This window comes from Protomyctophum bolini, assembly GCF_963924005.1.
Source record: "Protomyctophum bolini genome assembly, chromosome: 4".
Taxonomy (NCBI): domain Eukaryota; kingdom Metazoa; phylum Chordata; class Actinopteri; order Myctophiformes; family Myctophidae; genus Protomyctophum; species Protomyctophum bolini.
This window is the reverse complement of record NC_137865.1, coordinates 43,439,271-43,461,770: the sequence shown is the minus strand read 5'-3', so window position 1 is coordinate 43,461,770 and position 22,500 is coordinate 43,439,271. Positions and strand designations below refer to the sequence as shown.

The 22,500-nt window shown below is 44.1% G+C and overlaps 1 protein-coding gene across 1 annotated transcript in view; it reads right to left on the bottom strand.

Annotated features, from left to right (window-relative positions):
* zfpm1 (zinc finger protein, FOG family member 1) overlaps positions 1-22,500 on the bottom strand; it is a 113,723-nt gene that overhangs the window by 53,480 nt on the left and 37,743 nt on the right. Inside the window, exons 2-3 of the mRNA XM_080762247.1 lie at positions 10,787-10,933; positions 1-106 (exon numbers count right to left, since the gene is read on the bottom strand). The exon at positions 1-106 is cut by the window's left edge and continues 71 nt beyond it. Of these exons, the coding sequence (XP_080618373.1) occupies positions 1-106; positions 10,787-10,933 (253 nt within the window). The remainder of the gene's footprint in view (positions 107-10,786; positions 10,934-22,500) is intronic.

Below are 22,500 nucleotides of genomic sequence, written 5' to 3'. Positions count from 1 at the left end.
GGACCCTCGTCCTCGTCCTCCTCGTCCTCCTCCATGTGTTCTGCATCAGAGGCCCGGCCCCCTGGGGGGTCCGGGGGCTCTGTGTGTGTGGTCTGTGCGCGTGGCTCTGGACAGACGAGGAGAAGCAATACATAAGCAGGGATAACTATAAACAAAAAATAATCGATTCACTCAAATATCGTGATTTTTACTGCCACAAAAGTGTATTCATTCATTCGTTCATTCATTCATTCATGTAAAAAAGACTGACTGACTAGTCAACTTGTCATGGTTTATCTTGTTTATGATTGTTTTAAAATGTTCTAGTATAAAAAGCGTTGAGGGGGAAAAATGTGATGCCACAATCGTTGAATCACAGAATCACAATATAATTAATAATTAAGAATCGCAATAAAAATCTAATTCTAGATATCAATATCGTATCGGGAGGTAAGTGAATCGTCCCACCCCTACTAAACACGTTGGTGTAATGGCCACCTGCATAGAAGGAAGTGACTCATGTGTGTGTGTGTGTGTGTGTGTGTGTGTGTGTGTGTGTTTGTGTGTCTGTGCGTGCACGTGTGCATTCGCACAGCACGATGTGCGAACACGTGGGGTAAATGTTTGCGTGTGTGCGTGTGTGAGTGCGTGCGTGCGCCTGGGCAGTGGCCGTTCCTGTCTGTTGATCAAAGACTGTGGTGAAAACGCTCCCGTAGCTGGGCTGTGTAACACAACACCTCCAGCAGCCAGAGATGGACCCTTTGATTCTCGTCGCAACGCCGGATAGAAGAAAGACTCGTCAGAAACAATGTCCCAACTCTCTCTCTCTCTCTTTGTATGTGTTGTCCCTCGTTCTGTTTCTTTCCTCTTTTGGTCCTTCCGTCTGTCTGTCTCATTCACTCGCTCTCCTTTAATCGACACCTGCTCCTCTGTGTGTCTGTGCGTTGGTCTGTGTGTGTGTGTGTGTGTGTGTGTGTGTGTGTGTGTGTGTGTGTGTGTGTGACTGTGTGTGTGTGCGCGTGCGTGTCTCTCTCTCCCATACTCTTTGTCTGTGTCTGTGTCTCTCTGTCCTAATCTCCGCATCTCGTGTCCCTCCTCTCATCTACTCCTGTCACCTTCAACAAAGACAGAGCCCGGCTGTGTTCTCTCCTCTAATCAGTGGCATCGATATCACTGGCATTGATCAGGATGATTACAGAGCCTCCTATGCTGCCTGATCAAAGAGATCTGTGTGTGCGTGTGTGTGTGTGTGTGTGTGTGTGCGTGTGTGTGTGTGTGTGCGTGTGTGCGTGGACGTATTTGTTACGTTATGTTTGTGTGTCTGTGTGTGTCCATGATATGTGTGCGTGTGCCTTTGTGAGTGTGTGCGCTGCTGTAGGTATAGGTGTGTCTGTGCACGTGGGTGTGTCTGTGTGTGTGTGTGTGTGTGTGTGTGTGGGCATAATGAGAATAATACGTGTAGATTGCGCGTGGACCTGCAGTGCGTCTGTGCGTGCGCGCGTGTATACCGACGTGGTGGACTCTGAACTTTGTCTCTCTGTGGCCCGTCGATACCGGCCCGGTTCATCATCCCTGATGAGTCTGTCCATTAGTGTGACTAATGATAAGTTGGATCAGATTAATAGTTACATCACAGGAACTCTATCTCCGCCCAGGATCTCTGTCGTGTCCTGCAGTTAACCTTAACGTCACAATCTCAGCCATCTGGGCAAGGGTTGGGGAGTTACTGACAACATGGAACTGGCTTACAAGAGAATAAGGGTTGAAGCCCATGGAGAGCATTATCTCTGTTTATGCTGTTGTTTAAACCGGCTTATAAACCCTCTATTTCAGGAGGTCGTCGCCACGCATGCAAAATGACTGGACAATAATATTGTAGCAGAAACATCATTTATATAAGATTATAAAAGAGACTGCTTGAGTTTGAACAAGGAAAAGTGGAGAGCGGCGCTGTTGGGGTCCCTGTAAAAACAAAACAGGTTTTAAAAGCCTGTATATTTGGCTAACATGTATATTCCATTTGATTGCTGGATTCCCATTATGTCATATTAGTCCGTCATACATAATCTGTAGAGACAACCCGGAGACTGAACATTCAGTAATTGGGTCTTATGATCAAGATGAGAACATTATAATGGTGTGCAAAAAAAAGAAAATGTTAAATTCCCCACACAGACAAGATCAAGTCTTGACAGACAAGTGTCCGCGTACGGACGGACATATTGACAACGCCCTGATCTATTCTCAGTAAATCGGACCAGGAAATCCAGGAATTGAAACACAACATATTGCTTGACATGGAGAGCTGCAGTGACGGAAAAAGACAGCGTACGACACGCTCGGCGAGCTTGAAGATCAGATATAATTTCTATAGGTCGTGCAAATATGGTTAGAACGTGATCCCTATATACAGCACTGTCTGGCAGGGTTAGTCGGTTAGAACGTGATCCCTATACAGCACTGTCTGGCAGGGTTAGTCGGTTAGAACGTGATCCCTATAGAGCACTGTCTGGCAGGGTTAGTCGGTTAGAACGTGATCCCTATACAGCACTGTCTGGCAGGGTTAGTCGGTTAGAACGTGATCCCTATACAGCACTGTCTGGCAGGGTTAGTCGGTTAGAACGTGGTCCCTACGTATATAGCACTGTCTGGCAGGGTTAGTCGGTTCGTACCGTCAAAAAATAAACCGTGTTGAGGTTAGGCCTGTCATTCCCACGGGTACCATCTGCTAACAATGGCCGCATTCATTGCGTGTAAAAAAGGCCCCCTTGGATAAAGGTGTCCACAAACTGGCATACCGTACAGTATATGTTTGATAAATTACAGGCATTTTCTTCCCTCCCCATATACAGTAGTTGTTCTTCCACCAGTTAAAGCACTTCCTTTCAAACCTCTCTTTCTCTCCATTCTAGTCACTTTCTCTATAATACTTGTTCCAGGCCTCCCACAATAGCACTGAGGAACAAAGACCCAATCAATGCCCTCCACCTACCAACTTCTCTCTCGGCTCTACTTCCTTCTCTTGCCATCGCCTGACTCTCTCTCTCTCTCTCTCTCCCCCGTCCCCAAATCCCGCCCCGCCGTCATCACCCCACCTCCCCGATAACACCTCAGCTGTGTGCACAAAGGCCGTGTTTACCCTTGCATTCCCGCTTCGATAAACAGCGATAACGCCCGATCAATACCAGCCATAAACGTCGCAGGACCACGTGACGCCCTCACACTCGCTGTTATTAATGTAACAGTTAAGAGATCGCATCTGCATCGTCAAATAAATCAACACACACCACAGTGCGCGCGTCAACACACACACACACACGCACACACACACAGAACCTGACACAATTATCCCATGTGCACACACCATCCATCTTTACATCATATCTACCCATCAACCTCTCTCACACACACACATGCACGCACGCACAGTCACACACACACGCGCACATCTCAAAAGGGTACACAGTAACATACTGTGGGCACACTAAAGCGCACACACACACACACACACACACACACACACACACACACACACACACGCCCCTCCCTGCCCTAAACAGTGCCATTATTTTCAGCTATAAATCACATTGAATGGCACATTGATTTTATCCTGCAGGGGCTGAGGCGAGGGAGGGAAGGTGGAGACACAGTTATTGCGTTTAATATTATCAATATTATCTCCCATATCATCTCAGACAGGGAGGCAGGTATCAGGAGGAGTAGACAGACACTTTTCTACCGCCCCCCTCCCTCCCCCCCTCCCCATGGTGAGACAGTCTCCATCAATCTGATAAGCAGAACTTCCCCTGTCACACCTGCAGGGCAAAGTCACCCAACAATCTCCACTCCTAACTTCTACAGGCCTCTGTGTGTTTTCAGCTTACTCTTTACCCTACGCCTTGATTTCAGCATCGTAACCTAACCCCCCTATACGGACGTTCCAACTGTGCTCCAAGTTGCAATGTCAATGGCGTGCACAGATAGACACTAGAGGGTGCTAGAGCACCTTTTCCCTCTGGACAAATGTGCCCTTTTTGGAGATTTTTTTTTTTGTTCAGTGTACACACTGTACAGTATGTGAACCATGGTGACATTGATCAATTCTTGATGAAAAGCTTCTGATATATTATTTAGGCACCAAAATCTATAAATCTCACACTATTAAAGGTAACCGGCCGGTTCCACGCGCTGCACAAGGTGCCCTTTTTTTTCACTTGAGCACCTGCCCCTCTAAATGTCTGTGCACGCCACTGTGTAATGTATTATAATTTTTTATTTGGGGAGGGGTAGCGATTAAGGCCCCTATTGTTTTTCTACAGATTTTTTTTCTTCCACCACCACTTTTTTCTAGTTCTGGCAGTTCTGTGCTGCATGTCGCTTTCCACGAAATTCGGCAATATTATGGTAGAGGCTCATGGGAAACGGTCGGGATCTGAAGCTCACAGTCATTCGTCAAATGGCCGCATGACCTTTAGATCTCCTCCCACTTATACGATTGGACGTGATCCACTCGATCCACTCCTGACGAATGATGTCGGAGTTAACCCATTCTGACCTGAGATCAGATTCATACGAGGTTTCCACTGGACACACACTGGTCTGATTAGCACATTCTGACCTGAGATCAGATTCTAAAAATGTCAGTCGTTCTTTAGATTTTTCAAAAATAGCAGACCTACAAGCTCGTAGCGCGCCACTCGGTGGCGCGCTATGAGCTTGTAGATCTGCTATTTTTCAATAGCTAAAGCATGACATGATGCCAACACCAAAATGGGTGCCCGGTCAGAATGGGTTAACCACTCCCCCTTGAAATCGCATTTCCATTCATGTGTGTGGCGTCTGGACCCTGCTAGTGCATGGTTGGCTGTGCAGGGACTACAGTGTTGACAGACAACTCCTTCAGCCAATCAGCGTTAAGAAAAAAAGTGACGTCATCTACAGTCTCCAACTTTATATATGGCTTGGCCACATCTTATCGCTGCTTATATTTATTACTTGGTAACGTATGCATACACACACGTATTTATATAATTATGTGGTTAAGAACGGTGGTCCCTTATCGGCTGTTGACGGTGACGTAACCAAGGTACGCTTGTAGGTATAATGTCAAAAATCACACCTGTGTGAAGTGAGGGGAGCTAATATATTAAAGTCTAACTCATGTTGATTAGCCAATGTAATGGTGATGTAAAACAAACGATGCCAAAGCAAACATTATATGCCATTAACAATAAAGAGACAATATGACGTAATGAGTTACAAAAATGACGTACGTTTTCCCTTCATTGTCAATGGCGTTTATTAAGCAAACATTGAACTAAAAACAAACCTTAAACCAGGAGGGGCTATAGCGCCCCTCAAAAAAAAAGTGGTAACTAAGGTACGCCTCAAGGTAGGTAGGTATAAGGTAAAAAAAATAAGTGGTATGTATGTATGGTATGGTATGCATGTCCCTAATTGGCCATTGATGGTGACATAACTAAGATATGTCTCATATCTTAGTTACGCCCATCACTGATATGTCTAAGTATAGCCTATTATGATAAGATCAGTAGGGGGCATGTAAAAGTAGGCAGGGGTCAGAATAGTGGTCCTTTATTGACTGTTGATGATGACGTAACCAATCTAGCTTCCAAAATCGTTTATAAATAATTAAAAACCTTCACAGCATCATTATAGTAATTACTTGCGCAAGCAGAGCGCACACGTACTGAGGTCGGCTGGACCTAAAGTGGTATATGCATGGTACAGTATATGTGTGGTTATAATTGGCTGTTGATGGTGACGCGAATGTTATTTAATTCGGCGAAAACATACATTTTGTAACCAGCGATCATATCGCTTATAGAAATGATCCGCGAATAAAGATTGTTTAGATAAAAAAACGCAGCCTGGAAGAAGAATCCGAGATATTATGATTCTAAAAACTCCGTTCCCATAGACGGCAGAAGCCAGCGAACTACTCACTTCCGGGTTTTTTTTTTCCTGGATTTCTTTCATCGCACCGGAACTGGAGTCATTACAGGTGCTGGCAGAACAGAGTTGTGACGTGTAATCAATGATATTGGCGGTGAATGAGTTAATTAACAAGCCTAATTAGGAGGGGGGAAAAAAGAACATACTTTATTGTAACGCCTGCGGCAAAGAAACCACAACGAAGGAGAAGAATGTGACACACCTGCACTATACGCAGTAAGACTTACTGAATCAGATCCCGCATCAACCTGGGCCAATGGTAAACCTGTGTTTCTCTCCCCCTCTCTCTCTCTCTATCTCCCTCCCCCTCCCTCTCTCTCTCCGAGTGTCTATCTGTGTGTCAACCTATTGTATCAGTGTGTGAACTAATATATTTGCTCTCTCTATCGCATTGGGGGAGGTGTGTGTGTGTGTGTGTGTGTGTGTGTGTGTGTGTGTGTGTGTGTGTGTGTGTGTGTGTGTGTGTGTGTGTGTGTGTGTGTGTGTGTGTGTGGTAGAGGTTTATAGAGAGAACAACAGAGTGCTTGGTTGGTCCGGTTACTGGGAGAATGGCGTTTTTTCCCTCTCGAAAGTTATCGGTGTGGTTATCACACATGTTTTTCTCACACACACACACACACACACACACACACACAGTAACACACACACACACACACACACACACACACACACACACACACACACACACACACACACACACACACACACACACACACACACACACAGTAACACTCTCTCTCTCTCTCTCTCTCTCTCTCTCTCTCTCCCCCAGATGGTGGATAAGAGGCCCTGCCTTTATTAGCCAGCTCTGGCCTGATAAAGACCTGGTATTGATCCCAGGTTGAAAGAGCAGCTTCGTCAAACACGGCTGATTTACAGAGAGCTGATAATGGGCAGCGCCGGGCAACCGAGGAACCCCGGGAAGAGAGAGAGAGAGGACAAGGGTGAGAGAGCATGCAGGACACAGGGAGAGAGAGAGAGAGAGAGAGAGAGAGAGAGAGAAATAAGTCAATCAACAGCAAAAGTATACTCAAATGTTTTACTTAAGTAAATGTATCAATTTACTAGAATTACTCTGTTACGAGTAAAAGTCCGGAATTAAATATGTAGGCCTATACTGGAGTAAAAGTACAAAAGTATTCGTAGCAAAAGGTACCGGTATATATTTAATGTTTCAAATGTACACAAATCTTTTGAAAATAGCAGATCTACAAGCTCATTGTGTATATCGGCTATTTTCAAATGGCCCAAATGTATATAGGGTTGAAGAGGTTAATGTATTGTTTTGCTTTCCTGTCCGTCTTCACTGTGGCTATATCAAAAACAAATCTTTAATGTTTCGTAATAATGACGTTTTAATGTTAATAATGTTTTGTAATAATAATCATTATCTAAAAAGTAACTACAGTAACGTAAAGTTTTCAAATAAATGTAGTGGAGTAAAAAGTACAACATTTTGATCCCGAGATGTATAGTGGAATTACGAATACCTTAAAAACGGCACTTATAAGTACTTTACTTAAAGTAAATGTACTTTGCGCCACTGACGATTGGCTTATAGTCCGCCGTGAGGTGAGGTGAGGAGAAGCGAGGGGTGAAGAGAGACAAAGAGAGAGAGAGAGAAGAGACGTGAAAGAAACAGTTGGCTTGTCTGTTTATCTTCCAATTGCAATCAACATACAAACACTCACAATCACACACTGTCTCGCAGAACTCTGCCATCTTTACACACACACACACACACACACACACACACACACACACACACACACACACGCCAGGGTAATCTCTAATCTAGTCTCGATTAACACCTGACAGAATTTCCATGGGTTTATCTAACCCAAGCCCAACCAGCAGACGCTTATCGCTCCCAGCCCCTAAATTTCACAAGAGCAGGAGGAATTTTTTTTAGATTAAAAAAAAGAAGGTAGTGAAATCTTGAATAACTCAAAAGAATATGACTGAACACTCCACTATCACGCGGAACGAGAGGAGGGGCTCAGGATAAGAGGGGGCGCACGAGGGGGCAGATTCGCTGGAGCCAAGATTGAAGCGGTTGGATTGGGTTGGGGGGGGGGGGGGGGTTTGGCTTTAGACACAAAGACATGAGTTCTACATGTGGGGAAGCTATACGGTACATCCACATATTCATAATCAAATGGTAAATGGACAAGTTTAAATGGCCGCATTTTTATATAGTGCCATTACCCAAGGCGCTTTACATATACAGTAGATTGTGCATATACATTCACCCATACATTTCACCCATTCACGCACACATTCATACACAAGATGGCGGCGGAAACCATGCAAGGCACCAACCTGCTCATCGGGAGGAATTAGGGGTTCAGAGTCTTGCTCAAGGACACTAACTCTGGGGGAGCCCGGGTTCAAACTGGTTCCCATCCGGCTCCAATCTACCCCTGACCCACTGCCGCCCACTAATCAGTGATAATCACTAATCACAGTCCACTATAGAAGGGGTCATCAATCAGTCGGTACAAATGTGTCCGTCCGTGGCAAAGACTTCATTTTTTACACGCCATTATAATGTTCTCACTTTGATCATATACTGTAGTACCCAAATTACTGAATGCCAAGTTTTCTTCAGGATACTGTATGTATGACACTTACTTACTGTACATTTACTACGACACTATGTTCCTTAATGCAACTAGTACTAGTGGTTCTCAAATGTTTTATTTGCAAGGACTGTCTTAACTCTGAGAGTGTACAAATGGAACCAAATGGATTACGGGGTCCATTTGGTTCCATTTGTACACTCTCAGAGTTAACGACCTGTTCTGGTCATTCGGGGATAGCTCTTTATGCGTTTCTGGCCATATTATTATGTCCAAATTTTATTTTGACAAAAATGTCCACCATAAATAAGCCAACATGGTGTACTATACAGTAGGTGTACGTTTGAAACATTGTGGCGACAGTAACGACATGAAAACTCAATCTTGGTCTTGTCTGTTGATGGGTGACAATTTAAGGAGAGAATTCCAGGAAACCAGCAAATAGATCTTGCAATAGGCTAATCAGGATTATCTTAAACTGTCATTAATGAACGCTCGTCATTCGCTGCAAATATCGCAATAAGTCACAATACACAATTCATCAGGTTTACAACCCGCCACACACATTCTCAGCAGTGCTAATACGCAAATATAATTCCCTCACAGACAATAGCATCCAATTCAAGGTATAGTACTGGAAAGATTTCAATCATAATTTAAATTTTACGCCATATAAACATATAACTATTTAGACTACAGTGTAATCTGTGTTAATATATAGCCTACTAGCATGGAAGCATAATTATACTGTCTTTCCACCCGCACTGGCTTTTCGTCAACGACTCAATGATGTAGTTTAGATACAGGGGGCTCTAGTTCACTCCCAATCTTCCGCCGTAGTTTGAAAACCCACCTTTTCAGACTCCATCATGGCCCATAGCACTTACCCCACCCCCTTAGATAGCAATTCTGTAGACTTAAATATCATTTGATACAGACTTATAGCATGTTATGTAAACAGCATAAGTGCATTGTATGTAGTCATAGCACGTCATAGTACATAATGTATAAAGTAGTATAGATGTATAGCTTATGTGTATAGTTTCATTATAGATATTCCACTGTTACTTTCTTAGCTTACGCATGTTTCATGATAAATGTTTTTATGTGATGTATTCCCCATGCTTTTTGTTCTTGCTTAATGTAAGTCACTCTGGATTAAGAGCGTCTGCTAAATGCCTAAATTGTAAATTGTAGTTGCGATCATGCTAAGCTTATCCCTAAACATCTTTGCCTTTTTTACTATTTTGAGTAGTAATAGTTAAAATAGCCAATCTACAAGCTCTCAACGTGTCGATGTAGATTGGCTAGTTGAACTATTCAAAAATGTTCTTCGAAATGGTAAAAAAAAATAAAAAAAATAAGGCAAAGAAGTTTAGGGATTAGGGGTTTAGCATGGACGTAAAATATAGGGCTAGAAGTGTCATTTACTTGATGACCTAAATGACTGTTGTAGCATATCTTTGTTTCCATGGTACTACTCCATGACCATAACCACTTGCCCAACTGTTTGACAGGGAAATAAGCAGGGCAATTACTGGATATCAGCCGGCGATGGTTTGCACAATTGTTTCTACTGAGCAACGCTTCCCTTCCCGGTACCAGTTTTGTAAACTGCTACTTGGCCTCTTATGCTGACCTTATGCTGAGTTTCACATGATCTTTGTGTACTTCCAGAGAACTAACTGACATTTTCCAGGGGGAAATGTTTGCCGGAGGGGTTTCGTTTAAATAAACACACCTGCCAAGACATTGTACAACAAAGACTTGTTGTGGCCTTTAAAACCCAGGGCTTAATTCTCTCCTCTTAGGAGGAAAAGACAGGTCGGAATGGGCACTGAGGGGGACACTGAGGGGGACACATGGGGGACAATTTGGCTCGCATTCAATTGAAAACGTATAAAGATAGCGAGAGAGATCGTCAGTAGAGAAGAGAGAGTACTCTGATTACATTGAGGCGGATGGAGGCAGACTTTTCACGTTTTTGCGGTAGCCTGGAAACTTGGAGACGAAGAGCACGATCTAACGTGAACTTAGACCTGGGAACGATTCTACAAATGTCTTCTACATCCTGACAGTTTTCTGAAAAAGCTCTGTTTCTATGGCAGTCGTTCTTCGATTTTTCAAAAATGGCAGACCTACAAGCTCGTAGCTTGTAGATCTGCTTGTATACTCGTCAATGGCAGTCAACCGATTGGACTTTCGATTGACGAGTATACTTAATCAATACACAGCTGGTTCCACCTCACCTTCGTTGTACAGAGCTGTGAACGACGGCGGGCTGGAGCTGTCGCATTCCGCCGAGTCCTCTGGATCCGAGGCTCCGCCCTCCTCTCCCGATAGGCTTATGTCGTCAGCTGTGTTTTCTTCACCGCCATCTAGATCCCCGATGGAACCTTCAGGAAGAAAAGGAGGAACACGGATGAACGTTAGCCGCCTGCGACTTATTTTACATCAGCGAAATGTAAAATGTTGCCTGTTTTATCGCAGCTTCAACGTGAAAGGTCTGGGGTTGTTAAATGGGTCAAATTGGCCCATAATTCTGAAAGACAATAATAATATTTAGCCACACATCTATACAAGTGTATGTGTGTGTGTTTGTGTATGTGCGTGTGTGTGTGTGTGTGTGTGTGTGTGTGTGTGTGTGTGTGTGTGTGTGTGTGTGTGTGTGTGTATGGGTGTGTTACTGCATCGTTGCCAATTCAAAGAGAAATAAATCCCTAATTGCTAATGAATGACTCTCTTTGACAGGGATCAACAATATCACAAAAAGAATGCTTTAGGGTTCCTGGATAAAAAACAGGATTCAAATGTAATAGTCCTCCCCAGAGCCTTATGGCTGTAAATGCCGTAAATGGCCACAGAAAAAAACGAATAAATATATTGAAAATGTTCAACAAAGCCACTTATTATAGGGGGAGAAAAATATCATAAACACGAGTGATAAATGCCTGTTCTTTTATAATATGACTCATTCAAACATGGTCTCAACAATTTGGTACGCTGAACGGTATAATCTGGAAGATTAATAGCAAAAGCCAAGGGGGAACTTGACAGGCAAATTACAATATACCTAAAATTGTAGTTAAAGGAGTGATTATCTCAGGGCTGATACGTATCAATTACAGTTTTATAATCCCCACTGACCACAGTAATTATACAGTACTTTTGATCTATTTTAGCCCGTTTGAAGATAACATAATTTTTTAAATCCTAGAGCGAGTTAATGACTTTTTAAAAACTGGTTAAAATGACAAGACAAACGCATAATTAGCCTTTAAGTAAAATTGGTAAAAAGAAAATACAAAACTGTCCAGTGCTTCAGTCCTGACAATATTATAATTAAACCAAACAATAATAAATAAAATCAAATAAATTATAAACTCAAATAACCTGAACCGTTGTATGGTTAAAGACAATATGAATACATGTAACCAAGAAGGATAGTTTTTATTGTTTTTTCCCCCCTCCCCTTATCTCAACACAGTTGTATTTCAGAGTCACGCCTGCCATATGAAACCTCACACATAATTACAAAATCCTGAATCCATTATGTTTCATTTGCATTGGATGACACGGTTCATTCTGGAGACACAGAGCCCACTCCCATGGGGATACAGTGATGGACTTATTCAATCAGGGTAACTATTTCATTTTTAAAGAGGATTAGGGCCAACTAGGAGTGAGACAGTAATGGTTAACTCATTTTGGGCGGGAACGCCTTTTGGTGTTTTAAAGCATTATTATGTTATACTTTAGCTATTGGAAAATAACAGATCTACAAGCTTGTAGGTCTGCTATTTTTGAAAAATCGTGAAAATATTGTGCAAATCTTGAATATATACTCTTTCAGAGCGAACGTTTTTAACTCAAATCTTTGCTTCTGGGAGGTGGTCCCTGAAACAACACATTTTCAGATGGGGGGGTCGGCAGCCAATTACATGTATTTTTGGGGGTCCTTGACATGAAATAGTTTGAGAACCACTGACATAGAAACATGAGGTTTTTCAGAAAACTGTCAGGATTCAGAAGACATTTTTTAAATTTCGACGTCAGGCCAAAATGGGTTAATGTGCCACAGATCGCCACCAGAGAAAACAACCCACATACATAATGAGACAACAGACAACCCACCGAAGGTCTTCTAAACAACTACATCAACGTGAAATTAACACTGGGACTAAAACAAGGATTTTTTTATTTTTTTATTTTTTTTTACGCCTTTCTCCCTCATAACTCAGGACAGGTTGTAAATGAATTTCCATCAGGAGTTTGATGAATAGGGAGGGATTGCTGCGGCGCTAAAGCCGTGACTAGGGGCGTATATATTTACAATGCTTAGAACAAAGACGCCTATAATCTATACAAAGCACACAACAATACCCGTGAATAAAGAACCTTGTTCGAAAATGGGAGAGGCAATTTTTCTAATTCTGTTAATTTCACTTGCAAAGCAATTAAAAGCAGGCAGAGATAATGCTTGGAAACAATCGCTGGCTGACAAAGTGTTTCTCTCTTTGTAAATGAAACATCTTTAGGCTAATTTCAACTTCCACGCCTGCATGGTTCACTCTAATTTCAGATAAAATTAACATAGCTAGATTTGGACCTTAATAATACAAAAAAGTACAGAAGGGGGGAGAAAAAAAGATCGATCCAGTACACAATATTTTTAGAATTAGGTCTGTGTCGCACTGAGCATTGCTAGATCTAATTTTCCAGTATCTACGAGGACATTTTCATACAATTAATTTTCCTTTAATCATAATTGTACAAAGGGGACTTCTCTGTATAAAATTCCAATTATATTTCGTGTTTAAAATGTAAGTTTGAATTATGATTTCTCTGCTCATCATTACTGTTCTGGTTTAACCCATTTTGGACTGAAAAATATGTTTCTATGTCAGTGGTGCTCAACCTTTTTCATGTCAAGGACCCCCAGAATTATCTCTATTGGGCCACGGACCCCCATCTCAAAATATGTAGTTCCAGGGACCCCACCAGAAGCCAATATTTTAGTTAAAAATGTTCGCTCTGAATTCTGAAATATATATTCAAAGATTTGCGCCACATTTCTTCGACTTAGCGGAGCAGACCTACAAGCTCGTAGCGTGCCACTCGGTGGCGCGCTACGAGCTTGTAGATCTGCTATTTTTCAATAGCTAAAGTATAACATAATGCTTGAAACAGCAACAGGGGTTCCCGCCCAGAATGGGTTAATGAATCAATCGCCGCATCGCTGCTTTCAGAGACATCAAATGGTGCGGAAACAGTTCCGGCTCCTCCAGCTTCTCTCTCTCTCTCTCCTCTTTTATCCAAGGAGAAATAAGTCTGTGGCTGCCTTCCCTTCCCTTCCTTCTCTCTCTCTGTCTCTTTCCAGGATAGTTGACAGAAAGGATAGCAGCGAAAGGGGCCATGTGTGATAACTAACTACGGCACGTTCTACTTCATTTACCCTTTTTAAAAGTTACCACCAGATTAATTGTACCATGGGCTCCCTCTCTCTGTGTGATATCCATAAGGAAACTGGACTGAACTAATTCAAAAGATGGGAGGAAATAATTGAAGACGCAGACCTACATTTATGTATGTCTTGTGAGGCACGTCATCATGTGTGTGTGTGTGTGTGTGTGTGTGTGTGTGTGTGTTTGTGTGTGTTGCATTTACAACGTAAATTATTTATTTATTTGTTTATCTTTTTGGCTTCCAGATCATAAAACCCACTAAAACAGAATTTCTAAAAAATTAGAATACTATAGTGTGAATGAATGAGCATGAATGTTTTCATCTGTAATTAGGATCACATCAAATCAATCAAATTAAGGTACAGAAATGTCAATCTTCAATCCCTTTGCCTTCATCACTGCCTCGATACGCTGTGGTGGCATTGAGGCAATCAGCCTTTGGCGCTGCCCGGGAGTTATGGATGTCAGGTTTCCTTGATTGATGCTTGCCATCAGCTCTTCTTTGTTTTTGGGTCTGGTGCCGCTCATTTTTCTCTTGACAATAAATAGATTCTCAATGGGGTTTAGGTCTGGCGAGTTGGCGGGCCAAGCACTGTGATGGCATGGGCATCAACTCAAACCAGGTTGTGGTGCTTCTGGTGGTATGGGCAGGGGGGCAGGGGGCAGGGGGGCCAGGTCCTGCTGGAAGATGAAATCTGCATCTCCATAGTACAGATCCTCAGCAGAAGGAATCAAATCATGACCTCTAAAACATTCTGGTATACTGTTGCGGTGACCTTGGATTTGTACCAACACCTGCACTGGACGCCAAATCATGACTGACTGTGGATATTTCACACTGGACCTCAAGTGGCTTAGATTCTGTTCCTCACGCGTCTTCCTCCAAACCCTTGGACCTTGATTCCCAAACAAAATGCACACTTTACTGGGCTTCCATAACTCCCGGGCAATGCCACAGGCTGATTGCCTCAATGCCACGAGGCAGTGTATTGAAGATTGACATTTCTGTTTTGAAAGCACCATATTTTGATTGATTTGATGTGATCCTAATTTCGTTATGAGGCATTCAGATTAAAGGATGTTTACACAGATGCTATTTTTTTTTTTAATGTTTGCCTTTTAATATCCTGATTATGTTGGAGCACTTAATTGTTATAGCCCGGTAAAACCATCTCAGTCGCATGAATTCACATTTAATGCAGACTGCTCTGGCCCCCACGCGTTGTGTGGGCGTTTTGCAGAAGCCAATATATTTGTGCGTGCGTGCGACCGTGCGTCACACACACTGCGCGTGTGCATAAACCGTGTACAGTATATATATTTATATATCTTCCAACAGTAGCAGCTGAACCGTGTTAAGTGGCCCATGTCAAGTGACACAAAGTTGAAAAAGTACTCAATCATCGGCGGGTCTTTCTCTTTCCTGTGAATAATAAGTGGCTCCTCTCCAGTGCGTGACTCCGTGTCAGGTAGCTTCGTTACTCCTTCAAGAGCGTCTATACCAAAGAGCCTCTCCTCTCCTCTCCTCTCTGTCCCCCCTCTCTTTATTTGCTCTGTCTAAATATACCCCTTTTAAGGATTTTCTTTCTCTCTCAAGTCTGATTGTTGTCTGATAGAAGTGTGCCTTTTTTTTCCTTTCTCTCTCCTCTCTCCCTTTTCTTTTTTTCCCAGTAACGAGTTATTAGCATGAGAGCGGAGCAGCTTGCGTGTGTTTAATCAGTCATGTTGAGCATGCAGGTTTGATGTGTTGTCTCCGTGTCTAATCAGCACGCTGCTTAGTGCAGGTTTGATGTGGACGCAGTGAGTTAATAAAACAGTGTCTATCTGTGGTGCCTTCATCAGCTCTGACACTTTGTTCTGCCTCCTCTCCTCTCCTCTCCTCTCCTCTCCTCTCCTCTCCTCTCCTCTCCTCTCCTCTCCTCTCCTCTCCTCTCCTCTCCTCTCCTCTCCTCTCCTCTCCTCTCCTCTCCACAACAGCTTCAGTTTCACCACTAACTAACATCATCATCTTTTCCTCTTTTGTTTTCCTTCCTTTTTGTCTCTTCTTCTCAAGTCGTAATATGGCTTTTTTTTGGTGGCACTTTCATTGATGGCAGATATCTGCTACCTTTTCATATTTTCATACGACTTTGAAGGCCTGAACGTGAAGCCTCGTGTGAGCTGTCTGTCAGGCAGAAATGTATTAAATCTCCATATTGTTTTATGCTTTTTGTAAATCAATGCCCTACTTGCCCTGCATACAAGAGAGTCGCACAAGAGCGTGTTGTGAGCTTGTATCTGTATTGTTCGGCTGTTGTCTTTGTTTTATTTTTATACATTTTTAAATTAACTAAAAAGAGAACTGTATCCACCGACAGCGACTACAGCACCTTTAAAATAAATGTGAATATCATGGAAAAGTTGGTTTATTTCCATAATTCCGTTAAAAAAGTTGAACTTGGCCCTGTCGGCTGCCGTAGCCATCTGGGCACCTTGGCTGGTGATCCAGTCTGGCAGTGTGCCGCGGGTTCGACTCCCGATCCACCTTGGCTGGTGATCCAGTCTGGCAGTGTGCCGCGGGTTCGACTCCCGATCCACCTTGGCTGGTGATCCAGTCTGGCAGTGTGCCGCGGGTTCGACTCCCGATCCACCTTGGCTGGTAATCCAGTCTGGCAGTGTGCCGCGGGTTCGACTCCCGATCCACCTTGGCTGGTGATCCAGTCTGGCAGTGTGCCGCGGGTTCGACTCCCGATCCACCTTGGCTGGTGATCCAGTCTGGCAGTGTGCCGCGGGTTCGACTCCCGATCCACCTTGGCTGGTAATCCAGTCTGGCAGTGTGCCGCGGGTTCGACTCCCGATCCACCTTGGCTGGTAATCCAGTCTGGCAGTGTGCCGCGGGTTCGACTCCCGATCCACCTTGGCTGGTAATCCAGTCTGGCAGTGTGCCGCGGGTTCGACTCCCGATCCACCTTGGCTGGTGATCCAGTCTGGCAGTGTGCCGCGGGTTCGACTCCCGATCCACCTTGGCTGGTAATCCAGTCTGGCAGTGTGCCGCGGGTTCGACTCCCGATCCACCTTGGCTGGTGATCCAGTCTGGCAGTGTGCCGCGGGTTCGACTCCCGATCCACCTTGGCTGGTGATCCAGTCTGGCAGTGTGCCGCGGGTTCGACTCCCGATCCACCTTGGCTGGTAATCCAGTCTGGCAGTGTGCCGCGGGTTCGACTCCCGATCCCTACGGCCTTTACTGCGTGTCACTCCCCCCATTTCCTGTCGGCCTACTGTATACCTATCCCTTTATAAGAAAATAAAATAAAGGCGAAAGCCGCAAAAAAGTTTAACTTTCATATAGATATAGATTCAGTGCACACAACGTAAATTATTTCAAGTATTTATTTGCACAACAATTTTGGCTTCTAATCTAGCTCATAAAACCCACTAAAACAGAATTAAAAAAAATTGAATACTGTGAAGAAATCACCATTTACTCCTCAGAGCATGAATGTTTTAAGATCGGTGCACCTAACAAATTCTACAGCTTATACTGACTAAATTATAGATTTATTTTGGGCTGTCCTGAAGTCCCTGTAGGACTTATTGATCGCATGCACCACACACAGATATTCACACCCAACGCATACAGAACAGATGATGGACCAGAAAGGCCACATGAACCTGTTTGACTGACCCAAGAGGAGGAAAGGTGACGTCAGACACAGTTTGCACCAAAATGGGGAGTACGACACGACTCGCTATAAATCAGCCTCAAGTTAGTGTTCAGGAGCAGCCATAGTCTCCAGAATGAGCAGCATGCGAGCATCGCTCATTTTAACAACGTGTCTGACGACCAGCCGTCTATAAGAGGGCCGGTCTGTGTGTCCAGAATAGAGCTAATCTCGCAAACACTCGTTATAGCCCACAGACAGTACCTCAACTCATTTCATGTTTTAATACTTTGGATCCACATTGGTGCCATTCCTATGTGGAGAGATCCACAGGATTCCATTTTTGAGGAGCTTTTGTCCTATAGCACATTTTCATTGATTTCAAACGAGGGAAAATATTCAGATTCGTTTTTCTTTTTTGGGGGGGGGGGTTGGCCTCTCCTTCTGCACCATACTCTTTGCTGTTGGCACATGCGCGCTGCCATTCACTTCCCTGTTTACCGCTCAGAAAGAAAGGCTCGTATCTCCTAATCTACTGTAGGGAGCTCTCTGTGGTTTTGACCAGATGAAGCTCGTTTAAAATATGAGCGCGAGGGATTATCCAGCGACTTTATCGTAATCATAGCGAGGTAAGCAAGCAACATTATTTCTCCTGGTTAGGGAGGGCAGTTATGATGTAAATCGTTTTCCAGCCAAGTCTATGGACTTCAATGTTTGTGTAGGGCACTAAATGACAACGGAAGACATCATGTGGCCGATATACAGTGGGCACCCCACTCACTTCACACAAGTGTGATTATTATAATACTGCACTATCGTTTTTGGGGTTTGGGTCTTCAAAGAGTGAGTGGTAACGACTTCCAATAACTAGATTTCCACGTACTAGATTCTGACGACCCATAAACGTAGATTAGAGGCACACACAGTGTAAAGAAACATTTGAGACTTGCTCTGCCAAAATGAAACATCCTGCAGCAATATGACATGTTTCACCATGCTGACATGATCAGACTGCAAAGCCAGGCCAGGAGTGAGATAATGACTGGACAAACATCATGTTGAAGGGACATCTACATAGCTATAGCTGCCAAGGGACATCTAGCTATAGCTGCCAAGGGACATCTGGCTATAGCTGCCAAGGGACATCTAGCTATAGCTGCCAAGGGACATCTGGCTATAGCTGCCAAGGGACATCTGGCTATAGCTGCCAAGGGACATCTAGCTATAGCTGCCAAGGGACATCTAGCTATAGCTGCCAAGGGACATCTATAGCTATAGCTGCCGTGACGATATCTCACTGTGACTACAATATCAGTCATGCTTAATTTATTCTACTTTTTTTTAGGGGCGCTAGCCCCTCCTATATTCAGCTATTAGTGTAGATTTTAGTCTTACACAAACACTAAATTCCCATTGACAATGAATGGAAAATCTACGTCATACTAGAACAGCGGTGCCCGTTGGGCACTGGCCTACTGTACTTGGAACGATGCAAGTTGGAAATGCATGCCATACCCATGCAGATATTATGTCTGTCTCCCTTTTATGCCCAGTGTTATGAGGTCAGAATAGGCCAGCCAGCTCCATATATGGACGCTGCAGGGCAGGGGCCCGGTCCAGAGCCCGGACGGAGGCCTTTTTGGGGGCGGTTCTGGTCAACCGTGGGTCCGACCGACCCGACACCGGGCACTGCAGCCCCTGCTGTGGTGTGGAACGTGTGTGTCGAATTTGAAGCCGTGGGGCCTGTTCTCGAGTTACGTGGATTACACACACACAGACATACTGTATACAGACAGAGACTTGGTGCATTTATAGACATATAAACAAATTTGTGGGCGTGCTACAAAGTATAAACAAGGCTTAGTTTACACATACAACATTGGCATTCTAGAACAACTCAGAATGCCCAGGGAACGCTTTTGGAACACAACAGCATCATCTTCATTCCAACAGGCCACCACAGCCATGCCTGGAAGAGAAACAGCAACAACTCGACACAGACTGGAAAGCCGGAGCAGAAATAAATATGCAGATGGAAGGGGACGGATAAGAATGTTCCAGCCCGCCAAACACCCGGAAGAGAGAGAACTCCTCCTCGGCACAGAGGAAAGTGTCTGTCAGAGAGCCATCAGCGAAATCGTACGAAAAGGGCGATTAGAATATTTATGATAATGAGCGATTACGATATGACAATATGCCAATGATATTCATGAACACAGGGGGGGGGGGGGGGGGGGGGGGGGGGGCACCTCAAATCCACCAGGCTGGATATATGACAGCAGGACCCTCAAACATCGGGCCGGTGTGATGGCAACAATATATGCCATGACCCATGTTCTGTATGTTCTCTGCTCCTGCAAACATGACCCATGTTCTCTGCTCCTGAAAACATGACCCATGTTCTCTGCTCCTGAAAACATGACCCATGTTCTCTGCTCCTGAAAACATGACCCATGTTCTCTGCTCCTGAAAACATCTCAGAAGCATCACTTTCTCCACCAGACAGTCAGTCAGTCTCCCTCTCCTTTCTCCCCACCAACATCTTTTCAACAAAACAAAAAAAAACATCATCCCTCATTTCTCTCTGCCATCTCTTCTTTGCTCTCTTTCCCCCCCCTCTCTCTCTCTCTCTCTCTCTCTCTCTCTCTCTCCATCATTATCTCTCCATTCTGCCCCTCCTTAGCTGCACCCCTCCCTGTGTCTTGCACCCCCCCACCCCACCCTCCCCCCAATCTTTATTCCCCTCTGTCCATTCCGATATCCCTCTCTTTCCTTACTCTATCACTGGCTTCTCTCCTTCCTCTCTCTCTCTCTGTCTCTCTCTCTCTCTCATTCCCTCTTTAACCCATTCTGAACGGGAACCCATTTTGGTGTTATAGCATCATGTTATGCTTTAGCTATTGAAAAATAGCAGATCTACAAGCTCATAGCGCGCCACCGAGTGGCGCGCTACGAGCTTGTAGGTCTGCTATTTTTTGAAAAATCGAAGAACGACTGACATTTTTTTTAGAATCTGATCTCAGGTCAGAATGGGTTAATCAGACCAGTGTGTTGTCCAGTGGAAACCTCGTATGGATCTGATCTCAGGTCAGAATGGGTTAACTCCCTCCCTCCTCTCTCTCTGTGTGACTGGGAGCGTCACTCTGCGAGGATAGCTGGGAGCCGTTGGCGGTTATCGGCTCCTGCAGACTCTCTCTGCCGGTCTGATCTGTCTCCTCTTCATTAAGCAAATACGCCGACGTGGAAATGAAAACATAATAGCTATTTGATTTCCAGCGAGATATTTTGCATATTGGTTCGGAGCTGATAGTGGAATTTCATCAAGTCGTTTTTTTTTTTCCTCCCCTCTCTCTCTCTCTCTCTCTCTCTCTCTCTCTCTACCCCCAACCCGCCCTCGCCCGCCCCCCTCGCCCCCCATCCTCCGTGCTTTAAAAACTGAATTACTGAGCTGGGCTTCAGCAGGATTTCTTTACATTGCTGGGAAGAGCAAAAGGGGAAAAAAGAGGGAAAAGGGGAGAGAGAGTGGGTGAGAGAGAGAGAGAGAGAGAGAGAGAGAGAGAGGGAGGGAGAGAGAGAAATCTAGTTCCCCAGAAAGAGTACTTAAACGATTAAATATCCCCCATTCCCTTTTTTCTCCTTTTTTTTTGATAACACAAGGAAGAAAATTTAAAGAATTCACAGTGCTTTAGGTTGACTATACTAATCAGAGATAGGAGGGAGAAAATTAACTCCTTAATGAGCAGAGCTGTCTCCCTGATAAAGGTCTTGAGGAGACACTGCATGGGTCGGAAGGGACACACGCTGAACCTTGGGAGAGACAGAAAGACAAGAAAGAGATGCAGAGACATGTGTAGAGGACACACAAAGAGATGGAGACATGTGTAGAGAGGACACACAAAGAGATGCAGAGACATGTGTAGAGAGGACACACAAAGAGATGCAGAGACATGTGTAGAGAGGACACACAAAGAGATACAGAGACATGTGTAGAGAGGACAGACACAAAGAGATGGAGAGACATGTGTAGAGAGGACACACAAAGAGATGCAGAGACATGTGTAGAGAGGACACACAAAGAGATACAGAGACATGTGTAGAGAGGACAGACACAAAGAGATGGAGACATGTGTAGAGAGGACACACAAAGAGATGGAGACATGTGTAGAGAGGACACACAAAGAGATACAGAGACATGTGTAGAGAGGACACACAAAGAGATGGAGACATGTGTAAGGACAGAGCAGTGGTTCCCAAACGTTTTCACGTCAAGGACCCCCAAATTGACACTAATTAGCCCGCGGACCCCCATTTGAAACGATATATGCCAGGGACCCCCGTAAGAGAACATTTTTACGGTAATAGCCGTGATTCTCAACCATTATAATTTCAAGGACCCTCAGTTTGATATGCAATAGGCTACGGATTTAATGGCATTTCTATCTCTGAGACCCCAATTTATATTGTAAAATCAATGTTGGTTTAACTCAGAGAGTGTGTACACTCTCAGAGTTACAGACCCATAAGGGTCCATTTAGATCCAAACTATCATTTAGCTGCATGGGGACCCCCCTGGAACTCCCTCAAGGACCCCTGGAGGTCCCCGGACCCCACTTTGGGAACCACTGATATAAACAGAGACAGAGAGAGAGAGAGAGAGAGAGAGAGAGAGAGAGAGAGAGAGACCTGACAATGACAGCATGGCGAGTAACAACAATTCTCTCCTCCTATAGATATTGCGGCCTATAAGAAGAAGCAGTGGTGGAAAAAGTATTCACCTTTTTTTAACTTAAAATACTGCAATGTAGAAATATTCTGTTACAATACTCTGTTCAAAATGTATACTCGAGAAAAAGTACA